Source organism: Nuphar pumila, chromosome 13, assembly GCF_984573655.1.
Source record: "Nuphar pumila chromosome 13, dmNupPumi1.hap1.1, whole genome shotgun sequence".
NCBI classification, from domain to species: Eukaryota; Viridiplantae; Streptophyta; class Magnoliopsida; order Nymphaeales; family Nymphaeaceae; genus Nuphar; species Nuphar pumila.
The window spans coordinates 69010330-69025725 of NC_143261.1; the positions used below are offsets into that span (position 1 = coordinate 69010330).

At 38.4% G+C, this 15396-nt stretch overlaps 1 protein-coding gene across 1 annotated transcript in view; it reads left to right on the forward strand.

Annotated features, from left to right (window-relative positions):
- Positions 1-3246: 3246 nt before the first annotated feature.
- LOC149818617 (methyl-CpG-binding domain-containing protein 9-like) overlaps positions 3247-15396 on the forward strand; it is a 37919-nt gene continuing 25769 nt past the window's right edge. The window contains exons 1-5 of the mRNA XM_089985544.1: positions 3247-3946; positions 4184-4895; positions 5157-6287; positions 6406-7101; positions 8102-8404. Coding sequence (XP_089841670.1) covers positions 3429-3946; positions 4184-4895; positions 5157-6287; positions 6406-7101; positions 8102-8404 — 3360 coding nt within the window. The 5' untranslated portion in view covers positions 3247-3428. The remainder of the gene's footprint in view (positions 3947-4183; positions 4896-5156; positions 6288-6405; positions 7102-8101; positions 8405-15396) is intronic.

Below are 15396 nucleotides of genomic sequence, written 5' to 3' on the forward strand. Positions count from 1 at the left end.
GGAAAAGGATTTTTTTGAACTATTTGTATCATAGAACATAACGCTTGCTACATACGCAAACTCTGCGGAACGTTTTTCCGCGATATCGATGGAGGGCAGTTTTGTCATTTTCACGAACCGACGATTCAGTTTTCTAGAAGGAGGGCATTTATGTCCGTCCGAGGAACAGAAACCGACGATTCAGTTTTCTAGAAGGAGGGCATTTATTTATGTAAATTTTCAGCGATATCTATTGTCATTTCATTCCCCATTTTAACTTAAACGATACATTACAACCACCTGCGGAACGTTTTCCCGCGATATCCCTACCCGAATTAGGACCAACTTGTTAGGGCCATATCTCCCTAACCGGAGGTCATATTTCAAATCCGTAAAAAGTGGTGTCTTTGTTATTGAGTCTAGTTTATTTCTGTAAATTTTCAGCGATTTCTATTGTCAGTTCATTCCCCATTTTAACTTCAACAATACATTATAACCACAATCATCAAAAGAAAGATTGCCCAAGCCTTGCCGGATTCTGCACTGTTGCTTTTGCAATTGTTGGGGTCCTCTCGAGCGAGCTCTCCAAGCAATGGGAGTCCCATCATCGCCAAATCTTTCAAGGTGATCGTCATTTCTCCCCACGGAAACACAAAGGTGTTGGTCTCCCAGCACCATGCTTCAAACAGAGCTCTTATCACGTTGGCCTGACACTTTATGTTCCCTAAGGATGCCTTCAAAGCCCCGTAGATCCCAACCTTGTTCCAACCTCCTCCGAACTTGGGTTCCAGTCACCGGAACCAGTCGGACAGCCCGGGCAGCGGCCTCATTGAACCTTCTAACCTGCACGAGGAGTTGGCAAAACCCGAGCAGGACAAGTAGCAAGCGCATTAGAAACACTGATACTGAACTCCTTCGCATATTTGTCATTATTATAATCATTTGAAGAAACAACCTGCAAATGTAAAGAGTTAGCAGCAAGAAGGACTACGGATCTTACTGGTGGAATCTCAACCCTCTAACTCTCTCTCTCTTCCTTCTATTTCTACTTCTGTGCACATCCATCAGAAGATCCTATATTGCTCCATCAAGCACCGACTGACCTGCACATTGACTGTTGTGGGCCCTTACTGATGAGCTGCCTCTAAATTTATTCGACTCTGGGTCCTTACTGCACTTGAAGTTGAGTCGTTGTATTTTTTGTTATTCGGTGGGTGGTGAGGCCCTCCTCTACTCTCTCAAGACTCTTAGCTTGGGCAATCTTTCTTTTGATGATTGTGGTTGTAATCATCAAAAGAAAGATTGCCCAAGCTAAGAGTCTTGAGAGAGTAGAGGATGGCCTCACCACCAACCGAATAACAAAAAATACAACGACTCAACTTCAAGTGCAGTAAGAACCCAGAGTCGAATAAATTTAGAGGCAGCTCATCAGTAAGGACCCACAACAGTCAATGTGCAGGTCAATCGGTGCTTGATGGAGCAATGTAGGATCTTCTGATGGATGTGCACAGAAGCAGAAATAGAAGTGAGAGAGAGAGAGTTAGAGGGTTGATGAGCCCCCGGACCCCCCTCCTGTAAGGGCAAAAGACCATGAACACACTGGGAGGAGCCCTCAGACCCCCCTTCTGTAAGGGTAAAAGCTCTGAATCAGACTCCATAACTCTTCAAGTTGAATGATGCTACCCACACTGGGAGGAGCTCTCAGACCCCCCTTTCTGTAAGGGTAAAAACTCTAAATCAGACTCCACAACTCTTCAAGTTGAATGATGCTACCGACGCTGAGAGGAGCCCCCAGACCCTCCTCCTGTAAGGGTAAAAACTCTGAATCAGGCTCCACAACAGTAAATGTGCAGGTCAGTTGGTGCTTGATGGAGCAATGTATGATCTTCTAATGGACAAAAGCAGAAATAGAAGGGAAAGAGAGAGAGAGTGAGAGTTGAATGATGCTACCCACGCTGAGATGAGCCCCCAAACCCTCCTCCTGTAAGGGTAAAAACTTTGAATCAGGCTCCACAACAGTCAATGTGCAGGTCAGTCGGTGCTTGATGGAGCAATGTATGATCTTCTAATGGACAAAAGCAGAAATAGAAGGGAGAGAGAGAGTGAGAGGGTTGATGTTCATGGCCTCCTCCAGGGCCCTCCTCCAGGGGAGATTTCTTTCTCGGATAATCCTGCAGTGTAGAGACTGGGTCTTAAATAATCATCTTCGGGGCACTTAAGTCTTTACAACCACTCCTTTTCAAGAACCGTCATTTTTTTTTGCACTAATGGAGGAGAGGGTACTTAAGTCTTTGCAATCGCATCAAACTCCAACGCTAATTAATGGTGACAAACATGAGGATACGAGACGCACATGCTTACATACGTGGTGCTCTTTGGGACCCCCGATCATGAGATGTAGCTAACTGCCCTGTTCGGGGGGGGGGGACATATAACCTGATTCGAACACAAATGAATGAAGGAAAATGATTCATGTGGAAGACCCAAAATGATTTTCTTTGTTGGTTCATATTGCCGACCCCAATTGTTTTGGGATGAAGGCGTAGTTGTTGTTGTTGTTTGGCTTCCTAAGCATATTTACGAGCAAGAACGAGTTGAAACAAGCTCTGCTGGAAAGTATGCAAGAAAAGTGCTTGTAAAACATGTTCACGAAGAAATGATGACTCCAATGACATGAAAATCCTCAAGTGCACATTAAACATCTTTTACCAATGTAAGCACCAACATGCAGTTTAGATATTGAAAGTAATTAAGTAAACTAAATCCTTCATGAGAGCTCAAAATGTCTAATTAACAAACAATGAATTTTATATTAACATCAACATGTAGGGGGGAAAAGCTCTCGTGAAGCAGTTTCTACGTGTAAATATACTGAAGGGGAGCCTCAATCCCCCAGCTTTCTCTTCTAAAAAAAGAAAAAAAAATCAATCAGCCATGGATAAACAAACTTCTCTTTTGAGACATCCAAAACTAGGTGTATGAGTATGACACCTGATAGAGAAGGTACAACTATGTCATTGACCAACAGTCCTGCATCTTGGCTGTCATTTGGTAAGGGCCCATCCACCACAAAATCAGGTCATTTTGGTTCGATACGAGAGAGAGAAGAAGGCCACAGGGGTTTTTGGTTATTATATATATATATATATATATATATTATATTCAACAATTATAGCTGAATAAGCTTTCGTGTTCCGATTTTTTCCCCCATTCGTCTCTCACCGTTCAACACCTTTTCCTTTCCCTTCACTCGACCCAACAAAAATACAAAAGCAAACTCTCTATCTTCCCCCAACTCCCACCATTTTCCCCATTTCTCTCTCTAAATTGGAATAGGGAAGAAGGGCCTCTCTCTCTCTCTCTCTCTCTCTGAGATCTTGGTGTTTTGGTGGCAGTATGGAGAGGATCTGGGTGGTTGGCCGGAAATAGGAATTCCGGCGACCACCAAGATGGAAGGGAAGGACGAGATCCGGGATAGAGCCGGTGGGGTCTTCCTCTGCATCGATCTGAACGAGATGCCGGAGACCGTCCCTTCCGACGCCTACACCTTCGTGAAGCGGCTCCACGAGAACGTGGCCCCGGCGACGGGGGCCCCCGCCGAGCACCCTGGCGAACCTGGTGTGGGGCAGGTTCTTGCCTGCGGTTCGTGCGGGCGGCCAGAGACGAAGGGGAGCACGATGGTCTGCGACGATTGCGAGCGGGGGTTTCATTTGAGCTGCCTCAGGATGCGGCAGCGGCGGGCTGTTGAGCTGGACGACTGGATATGCGGCGAGTGCGAGGAGGGTGGGGGTGGGAGCCGCCGGTGGCGGCTGGGGGCAGTGAGCGCCAGTGGGGAACGAAAGAAGAGCGGCGGCAGCGGCGGTGCCGGAGTTAGATTGTTGGACATCAATGCTTTGCCTCCGAACGAGAGCGAGAGCGACGCTGATGGTGGCGGTGGCGGTGAAGATACCCCGACTTCTAAGTCGAGGTACCCATCTTTTCCCCTTGTAAATTTATGCATTTTTTTCTCTTTTTCTAGGGTCGATGGTGCGGGCTTAGATGTGTGGTTTCTGTTGCTAGAACAAAATTGGTGAATTTAGTAATTACAAAATTCATCTGTTTTGGGTTTCTGGATATTCTTGTTGGTCTTGGTTGTTTATGTTGTTGGTAAAGTAGGCAAACACAAAGTTTTGGACACCACTTTGACATATTGTATGCATTGCAGAAACCAAACGTCGAATGATGATTTTTTCTCGCGGTGGTCATCCAAAATGGATTGTATGAGCAATGGTTACGATTCATCGAATAGGAAAATTTCAGGAGCAGCGGATTTCTGTAAGAAATTAAGTGTTTTGGATGAAAGGTCCAATGAAGAATCAAGAAAGGATAGCGGTAGTTTGGACAATGAGGTTTTGAATATTGCACCTAAGGCAAAACTAAAACGTAGAGGTAAGCTTATGTCATTGAGTAGGTCGCAGCAGGATGTTATGTTAGAAGCATTGGAAGATTATGTTTCGAAGAACCATGGTGTTCTAGGTGAAGGTTGGAGGGTCGAATTCAAACAAAGTGCATTTGATTCGGAGGCCCGTGCAGTTTATTGTGCTCCGGAAGGTAAGACATTTGAGTCGATGAATGAAGTTGCCTGCTATCTTGGGCTCAAGGCAGGCGGAGATTTCGGAAATGGATCTGTTTCCATTCAGAAACGACTGCCTTCTTTGAACAAGAAAAGGTGGGAACCAACAAGATTAAAATGTTCTGATCAGGATTCAGTGACCACAAATAGTTGTATGGAGAGTCAAGATATCACAAGAAGCAGCAGTGGGGAGCTTTCTTCTGATATCAAAATGGAGGAGCCTAATGTGTGCCATGCCAAGTATGATGGAACTGAAATAGAAGCTACTGCAGAGCAGAATGGTTCGCGTGCTTCCAACCTTAATGTGAGTACTTATTTTCTTAAATTTCATTGCTTGTCTTATCAATGGGGTGATCCTTTTACTTAGTTTGTACTTATTTCTCTAACTTCACATTATAGAATTTCTTTGCAAACTGTTTGAGCATAATATTTATTGTCACATTATGGCCTTCTCTTTTCCACTTTGATGATCCACACAGAAAAAAATATAAAAAATATTTCAGAGACTGAATATGCTAACAATTCCTTGAATTGACTGCATTTCCTTTTGTCTCTACATTTCCAGATTGATTTTCCAATTCAATATGGGGACTTCTTTATTCATCATCTCGGTAAAATTGACTGCCGGCCATTATATCACTGTGCTAACCAGATCTGGCCTATTGGCTATGAATCTAGTTGGCATGATAGGATCACAGGGTCACTTTTTACATGCATGATTACCGATGGAGATGATTTTGGACCAATTTTCAAAGTCAGAAGATGTCCATGCTCTGTAATCTCCCCGCCCGATGCATTAACAGTTCTTTCACACATGAATGTGGAAAAGGTTGATAACAATGAGAAATTAGATATTGAAGAATCTTCTTTTGAGATGGATTATAATCAAGATGAAACCATTCAGACACTTCTGTTGAATATCGGCGAGTCTTTTTCTCATAGTGACTATACCTTACAGCATGTTCTTTTATCAGATCCACAAAACAGCTGTCAGCCTGATGGGTCTTCGATTTCAGAATCTACAGAAGGGTTGCACCAGAGTGCATGTTATAAGGATGAAATTGGTGAGTTCTTTGTGGAAGGACGGTCTTCTTCTTCTGTGTGGGGCATGGTGTCTCAAACACTTGTTGATGCATGCTGTGAAATCTTCAAGCAGTCAGGCGTGCTACGGTTTTGCTGCAATCATGATGTCCATGATATCAGGGGACTGTCTTTATCATTATCAGAACTGACTAATGCAGGAATGGAAGGAAATGTTGAAACTTTAAGAAGGTTCTGCAGCGCTAATGGTCCTAAACACATTCCACCTGCAATTCGGAATGAAAGTGATCTCAAGACATCTTGCAAAGAACTGGAGATATGGTTAGACCAAGATAGGTTTGGTTTGGATGTGGAATTTGTTCAAGAACTGCTAGAGAAGTCACCTGGAGTTCATGCATGTTCTGACTATGTTCTTCTTTCCCAGAGAAGTTCACCTACAGTGCCAAGAACAGTTGGAACTGGGTTTCTTCTGGCCAAGCGTAAGGCTGGGGCTCAAGGTGAGATCAAAAGTGCCTCAGATGAACTACATCAGAGGCTGAAGAGATCTAGAGTGCAGGGCTCAATTGTAGAAAATGAAGTTAAAGGGACAAGTCCTCCTCCTGGCAGGCCTTTGAGTACAAAGCTTCCCCTAGAGTTGGTTGGCAACATTATTCAGGTTTGTTTTTATTAGTTTGTATCTTTTATGTGAAGGAAGCTATGTGTTGGATGCTTTGTTATTCTTCTTCTCTTCTCCTTTTCTTCTCTAATGATAAGTTTCTGTCTTTTTAAAATAGATATGGGAATTTCTAGGGCGTTTTCATGAGATTTTGGGTATGAAGGAACCTTTGTCGTTTGAAGAACTTGAAGAGGAGCTTATCGATCCATGGCCTGATGAGCCTAACTTCCTTGAGAAATTGGAGAAGGAAATTCAAGAGTATAGGGAACTAAGTGGGAAAAGTAAAATTAATAATCTGAACTCCCACTCCTTATCACTTGAAAATGAACTTGATGCATCCGTTCACAAGGAGAATCCTCATACTTTTATTCAGATAGAAACAGGAGTTATGAAGGAAGCTGCACAAGCTCGAGTTGCTTCTCGTACCTATGGCAGGTGCACTGGTGTAGCTTTGGCAAGAGCACATACTGCGCTGTTGAAATTACTAGTTGGTGAATTGCAGTCCAAGGTTACAGCAATTTTAGACCCTAGTGCTGATGCTGGGGAGCCGAGATCAAAGCGAGGAAGGAAAAGGGATTCGGAAATTCTAATCTCTTTGAAAAAACCAAAAACTGATGTGCTCCCTATTAATGAATTAACTTGGCCAGAGTTAGCCAGGAGATATGTTTTAGCTGTCTTGGCAATGGATGGTACACATGAGTCCGGAGAGATTTCCAGCCGTGATAGTGCAAAAGTTCTGCGCTGCTTACAAGGAGATGGTGGGATACTGATGGGCGCACTTGCTGGGTTGTCTGGCATGGAAGCAGATGCATTGGTAGGAATTTTGAAATTCTTCTTTGACTTAAATTGCTCACCATCCTTTCTCATGTGTTATAAGTCATGTGATTTGGTTCTTTCTCGAAATTTTCTTTCTTTATTTATCTAAGAGCAGTTTATTCCTTCATTCGAGTAAAGATAGTGTCATGATGAGGGATGTAAATGGGGCAAAGCTGAGCCCAAAATTTTAAGCTGTTCATGCTTGCTTGTTTTGGAAAATATTGAGCTAGAGCTCAGGATCCAGTTTGTCTTGAGCCTTGCAATATATGCTCTGTCTTGGTTTGTTTTTATTGACAAGTTTGCATTGTAGTTCTGGCTCAGGGTTGAGCACAGCAAGCAATCGGAAATTTTGACTGGATTTTATAGTTCTCTTGAAAAATGCGTAAATGAGTAAGACATCAAAGTAAGCAGCATTATGCAAAGGAAACCAAGATGAATCTCTAATTGGCATTTTACTAGATCTAAGTACTTGTTTTTAGCCTAGATAAGGGTAGTAGAACCTGACTATATCACCATACTTTTTACAAAAGGAAAGTAGCATTATGCAAAGGAAACCAGGATGACTGTCTAATTGACATTTGTCTGGAAACTTGTTTTATAGCCTAGATAATTTGAAAGCAAAAGATGCTAGTGTAATAGAAAGTCAACTTGCAGCTTTCAAGTTTCAAGTCTATATTGTAGGTTAAGCTTTTTGGAAAATTTCTAAAGAATACTTGTTTATGTGTATCTATGTATGTATATGCATGCGTGTGTGCCAGTTTGGTGTTTCTTGAGCTTGACATGATTATCTATAACACTTTATGTTTGGTTTAGATTGTTGGCTTAATTAACCGAGTTTAGATGAGCTTTTAATGAGTCAGTTCAGCAGGGCTATATCGTTGTAATTTTAATGTGGTTTTGGACAATAACATACATAAGTCATGATTTGTTGAATTTTCTTATGGACATTGTAATCATTCTGTGATGAAACGAATTCAAACTAATTTGTATGTTCTCAGCTTCTTGCAGAGGCTGAAAAGCAAGTTTCTGATGGGGAAAATGAAGATATTATTGGTGTGGTGGAGTGTAAAGACATAGATATTGATGGTGCATGCGAAAAGGTAGCGAGTAACGCTGGTAATCTGCCAGAATGGGCTCAACTTTTGGAACCTGTGAAAAAACTTCCGACAAATGTGGGAACCAGGATTCGAAAGTGTGTGTATGATGCTCTGAACAAAGATCCACCTGATTGGGCACGGGAGATTTTGTTACACTCCATCAGCAAAGATGTTTATAAGGGCAACGCTTCAGGGCCAACCAAGGTGAAGTTCCCCCTGTTTAGCACTCTCCTCAACGGTCAATTGATTTCTTGTACTTTCAGAAGGTTTTCTGTTTGTCCTGTTCGCATTGCGTATGGATAATCATTAATTCGTTTCTTTATGTTTAATGTCTTGTTACAAGCTATTTTTTAAATTCTTTAAAAATTTAAAATGCATTTATTGAGTTTTGAGTTTTCAGGCAATATAAAAATAAGAACCACAGGAGAAACTCTGGTTTATTGTGGTTAATCTATGGTTTGTTCTTGGCTATCACCTACCTATAGCTAGCTAGGTAGCCAGGTAGCTGAGAATGCACATATTGAAATATTCATGAATGCGAGTGAGAAGGTTATGCAGTTAGTTACACCAGGTATATATGTCTCTTCATATTTGAATAGGACAATGAAAGTTTCCTTCTACAATGAATTTGTTAGCTATTTTGGCAAGGGCATGTAAATCTTGCTTGTATAAGGGCCTTAGATAAATGATAATATTTTTGTGTAAGCGCACATGGATTGTTACAGGATGTGAATGCACTTCTTACATCCCAAATCATATAACATGCTTGATTGTGTTTGCTTGTACCTAGCTATGAAATTGTTCCCCTTATGTCATTGATATTGAAGCTCCCAGTACAAATCTGAGACCTGTTTACCATGGTTACGGTTGGTGCATCCTGTGACAGGTTACCAAATGCTTGAAGACCCTGGTATGCTATAGTGAGATTACTGTTTTTAAGTATATAAGGATGTGTAACTAACTATCTATGTCACAAGTTCAGCCACGTGCATACTAAAAATCATCTCAATGAAATATGTGTACATTTATACATAAAACTACTGAATTTTATTTCTTTTTTTTTTTTAAAAAGGAAAACACTACTGGGAAGGGTTTCCTATTTGAAGATGAACCAATTTGTTGCAAGCAATTGATTGACAATCTCATTTTTCAGAAATCAGAACAATTTTTTAACTTAGCTTTCTTGTTCGTTTCAGTATAGGTATCACTTGATCTGTACATAGAATGCACTAGTTTTCTGCAACTCTCCATTTCTTGTTCCCCTTGGTGGTAGTGCACCATTCAGAACAGTAGGGGTTATGCTCATAACTTAGCTTGTGGAAGAGATGAAATAATATATATATATATCACTGTCACCAATGTCTGATACTATGAAAATATCGCAATAATGTCGGCGATATCAAGTCAGCCGATATTATCTGCAATATATTGCGATATTTTTGAAATATCAGCAATACTCAAAATATTGTGATAATATCTTGATAATATCATGATATTTTTTTAGAAAAAAACTTATTTTTTATTTTAACCATACATTTTCATTTTTTTCTTTTATATTTTAAAACCTTCTAAAACTTATTTATTTATATTTTTGAAAGAAACATCATGCCAGACTATTATTTTCTTATTATTTATATTATTTTCAATATTTTTAAGCTCCCAAGATTTTCTCGAGAAAACTAAAATTTGAAAATCTCTCTGAGAAAACCTATATATATTTATTATTTATTTATTTCAAAAATTTTAAACTCTTGTGATTTTCCCATTTAAACCAACTTTTGAAAATCTTTTTGAGAAAACCCTCATCGAGAAAATACCTATATTATATATATATATATATATATATATATATATATAGAGAGAGAGAGAGAGAGAGAGAGAGAGAGAGAGAGAGAGAGAGAGAGAGAGAGAGAGAGAGAGAGAGAGACTACCTTGAGTAAATGGTGTTTTTCACAAATCTCACATTGCAGATCTGTTCTTCATGTCCGATTGCTTGGAAATGACGCTTGGATCTTGTTTTTTAATAAAAAACGTGATATTTTTTAAGCCTTGAATGTTTATTAAAATTTTGGACTGTTGATTTTCAAACCTTATAAAAACCTACCCACATGTCGGAATCGGATGACCCGAGGGTCGATTCCTATAAATTCAAGAATGCAGGACACATCTGTACAGTCAGATTTGAGAAAGAATTTGAAAAAACCCTTCAAAAGCCCATATATGATGGAGGTAGGCACAGATTTGAGTAGGCAGCTATCCCTATATATATAGTCACTAGAATAAGAGAACTACGGGGTAAACTGGGCATTTCTAACACATCTTTTGCCAATCCAACCATGTAGATGTGTTTGGTATGGTGAATTTGCTAGGAATAAACTGTCGGCTCATGTATCTTTTCATTTTGGATACTTGAATATTTATGAAGATTATGATCTTGATGGGTCAGCGAGGAAATGGGAACAGTTCATTGATTTTAAAGCCTTAGAAAATCGTGTTAATTATCATAATCGGATGATTCAAAAGCTGGTCCTTATAAAATCATGTAGATCACATCCATACTGTTAGATTTAAGAGAAAAGAACAAAAAATCTATGAAAATTGTGGTTCATACAGTAGTTCTCATATTCTAGTCTCTCTCTCTCTCTCTATATATATATATATGTGTGTGTGTGTGTGGAAAATGAAAAACTGCTAAATGAAAAGGATGCTAAACCTACTAAATGTACCAAGACTGTCTGATCATAGTAAGATCGGATGATCTTGGTAATCCCTTTTTAAGTGGGGTTTTTCCCTTCCCATTCACGCACAAAGCACCTCCCCCATAATATTTGGGTCCATTCTTATTGGATTATAAGTTGCAAGGCAGTGCTTTTTAAGTAGATCAACATGTCCAAGTTGTTTGCTTTGTCATCTACCATCTTCATTTATCTGTTTTTCCTTTTAAAGCTTTAGACGGTGGGATAGTTGGCCTCAAGCTCAATGGGAATCATAGCTTTTGCTTTTCCTTTCTGAACTCTTGATTATCAGTTCTTATTTTTGGTTTTTTCTTTCCTCTTTCCTCTTTTGTTGGTGGTGGATGGGGGTGGGAGTGGTTTTGGCACCTATAATATTGGACCATGTGTTAATCTATGTCACATAGGTATGGGTGTGGTGATGTGGCACTTTAAAAATACTTGGGTGCGGGGTATGGTAAGCTATATATAATGCATTTATATTTTTATATTTAACAATTAACACTAGTGAAATAAAAAAATATCAATTTATCATTAATTCATCATGCATAAATTAATTCAATAAGTCAAAGTAACAATTTACAATTGCTATTCCTAAATTCTAATCTGTAATAAATAACACAACACAGTTAAATTTATGCTAAGTGAATTAAAAAATATAAAACAATTAAATGAGTCAAGTAGAAAAGAAGTAAATTATACTAACAAAAGAAACAAACAATGCATAACTGCATACCAAAAGTATATTATACACAATGTATATGACAATGAGCTAAAGAAACCTATCATTATTTTTCTGCTTCATCATCAACTTCATATTTATCAAAAGAAGGAAGAATAGGATATGTCAAGTCCATGTTAAGGGTGTTCAAATCATGTTGTTCGTTCGAGTCACACCCCATTGGATTTACATTTCAAAATTTGGATGATCTTTGTTTGCATTATAAATTAAAATTTAGAATTGTTAAATACATTGTTGCATGCATATTTAAATGAAAGAACTAAGAAATAACTAAGAGAGCAATTGAAAAACAATACCTATACTCATGGGTTTGCGAAAGTAATCAAAGATTGAACAAAAACTAAATTCTTTGAATGCTTGTTGGTGAGTTTGTTTAGCTTGATGTTGTAGATTTGGGCATATATGCTCCAATTTTTTTCACAACACGTTGATGTAGCAGGTTGAGATAGCAATCTCAATGCAAGACACAGGAGATGAGGTATTTTTGATCCATATGTTGACCACCATGTGATATGATCTATATCATTTTCCTCTCTCGCTAGTATTGCTTTTTCAAATAATATCCAAGAGAAAAACTTTTCGAACTCTAGTGTGGCTTGCTTGTGTTCTCGATAAAGTCTTGCCATATACATATTTCTATGTTTTGATAGCCCTGAATTTAGATTTGGAGGCACGACCAGAGTCTCTTGACAACCACTTTTTTCATAATATTTAGGATTGAGAGAATACGCTATGCAACACAGAGGAGTGTTGCTTTTATTCCATATTCTCACTAAAATTGAATATATGTGATTGATGAGTTCTGAATCATCAAGTGCAAGGTATTTTCCCTCATGCTTAAAAATTATAGCTTAAACTTTTTTAATCATATTATCCCACATTTCATAAACTTTGTGAAGTATGAGATCCTCTTTGTCACGTTCTCTTAGTATTTCCTAAATAGGTTGCATGAATTCAAGAAAATACATAATTCTTTCTCAAAACTCATAATCAATTATGCATTTTTTAATTTTTTGAGCCTCGACAACATCATCTAAACAATAAAATGACCAATTCTCATTAGTTGCCATGTTAATAAATACATTTTTGATTTAATTCTTTTCACCATCACAATGATGAACAAAAAATGTGTTTCAACAACTTCAAATTAGAATGCCTATTAAATATGACATTAGCTTGATGGTGTCTGTCACCAAATTTCTTAATATTTTTTGATATCTCTTTTTAATTTCTCAATTCATAAACATAGCACATATATAGGTGATTTTTTTTCTTTTTTGGGTTGCAAATACTCTTGAGGGACAAATTCAAGCTTTGTAGCTACACAGAGAGTCCAAAAAATGTGAGAAAACTCTCTTCAAACTCAATGTAGTACTTTCAAAAACTAGAAAATTGTCTGTGAAGATCTACATTACTTTCTCATCACCTACTTCATTTCACTTTTATAAACAACTCCTTTAAATGCTAAACATTTTTATATTACCCAAATGCATCAACTACTTTCAATAATATTAGTGCACTAAGCAAAGAAACAATGGAGTTAATTATGGATGCCTTTGAATATTCGTCTACTCATCAGAGACAATAGAGCTCATGAAAATTTCTTAACTTCTAGCAGCTTCTCAATATTTGCCCTCTTTTCTGCAAGAATTGTTGTTTGTAGTTGTTCTGAACTTGGAGGTTAGATAGCCACTCAAATTACGATTTTCCAGTGAAGTAATTAAGTTCTTTCGATAAAGATTTTTGGCTGTATTGGAAGTGTACTAGAATAAAAGTACCTCCTTAGTTTTGTATTTATCTCCTCCCTCCCATATATATTGAATGATCATTGTGTTGTTCCTCTATGTCCTATATCTACTGATTTTAAATATCCCTTTTGTGGCTTGGAAGTAGTATGTTGATTGCACAAAAATCAACTATTTCCTTACTCTTCTCATATTCATCTTGCATTCTTTTGTATTATCTCCATGCTTCCTTATCAATTTTTTTACATCCCCAAATGCCATGTCCCGTCAACTTCATAAAATGAGCTTTAATTTGTATACAAGACCCAACAAAAGTTCCATCACAAAGGGTGCATTGAAATGTCACATTTTCACAACCACCTCCTCTAGGTTTCTCAAGCTTCTTTACTCTTTACCTATAGTGGCTCATCCTCGCATGATTCAACTAAAGGTCTAGAATGAACACTAGCACCATTGGGAGAATGAGCATTAGCAACAAAACTTGCACATGCACTTAGAATTGAGACAATTCCTTTTCCTTTACCCACCATTTTTGTCCTTAAAACAAAACAAAAAAACAAATTTTTATTAACTTGTAACAAAATAAAAATTTTTAGATATTAATTTTTTTAGCTGGATGGGTTCAACTGAACCCGGACTAGCCTAGAGGGCCTAGGTTTAATCGATGAGGAGGGAAGTAGGAGAAAGAAGGAGGAGGGGAGGAGGAAGGATGGGAGAGGAGGGGAGGAAGAAGAAAGTGAAGGGAGAAGGAAGAACAAGGGGAGGGGAAGATGGCACTTACCGAGACGAGCAACGGCATAGTGATGATACAACAAAGGCGAGGAAGATCGAAGATGGGGAGCATCGACAACGGCAGTGGAGCAAGAGAAAAGGAGCAGATGTGGGTTGGGGCGGGGGGAGGGCAAATCATGCCTTAACCCCAACACTCCCACCCTGCCTTTTTTTTTTCTAACATTTTAACTTTTGGACAAAAGTGGACCCGATCAAAGTTGATCGAGTCCACTTTGGACCAAAATGATCCCAGGTATATGTAGATCACATCCAGTTCTCGTTGACCACATTGGATGCGGTGAGACCCATGTTCCTGCCACACTCGCACCTGCACCTGGCACATCGCGTTGACGAGGGTGCAGTGACCCTTTAAAAAGTATATGTTACATAGATGTTAATTAATAAAGGTTTGATCCTAGAGCTCCATAGTTGTTCTTTGTGTTGATTTGTTACTGACATTGTACATCTTTTAGATTCTCATATACTTGCATATAAGGGTAAATATTTGGTATAATGAAGGTACAAACTATTGAGTAGAAATCACCTTTATTTCATATTTTTTAAAGTTTTTTGTAAATCACACCCAATGTTGTGAAAAATGTTGTGGTGTAGCGTAGTGCTCCACCAAAAACTGAAGTGAGACTTAAGACATAGGCCTCAGGTTTTTTTTCTTTAACTTTAAAAATATCTACAAATACAAATAAATAATAGGAATGCTTTATTGATAAAGTAACAATCAATAATAAACAAAAAATTGCAAATAAATAGCAAAATTAACATTTTTTCTTCATCTACAGAAAATTGCAAATATAAATAGTTTCCTTTCTTTCTTTCTCTCTCTCTTTCTTTTTCTTTTTTTTCTTTCTTTTCTTCTTTCTTTTCTTTTCTTTCTTTCTTTTTTCTTTTTTTTTCTTTGTTGCATTATTTACCCGCTCCTCAAGGCGAGGCACACTATTTGCACCTTGAGGCACGTTTTTGATAACTATGATCACACCTTATTGATGTGATCTACAATGCTTGTTTAGTAAGAAATGTGTTTTGAATCATGTGATTGGGGCATGTAAGCAAGTTTTTTAAGGGCTTCACACAATGTACCAAAATTTCACAACTTAAAAAATCATATTTTTACATTGAAAAGACATGGTCCAAGTGAGTCGGGTCTGTGCACGACCAGGCCCGACTTCTGTATTGTAATTATGCTTGTTG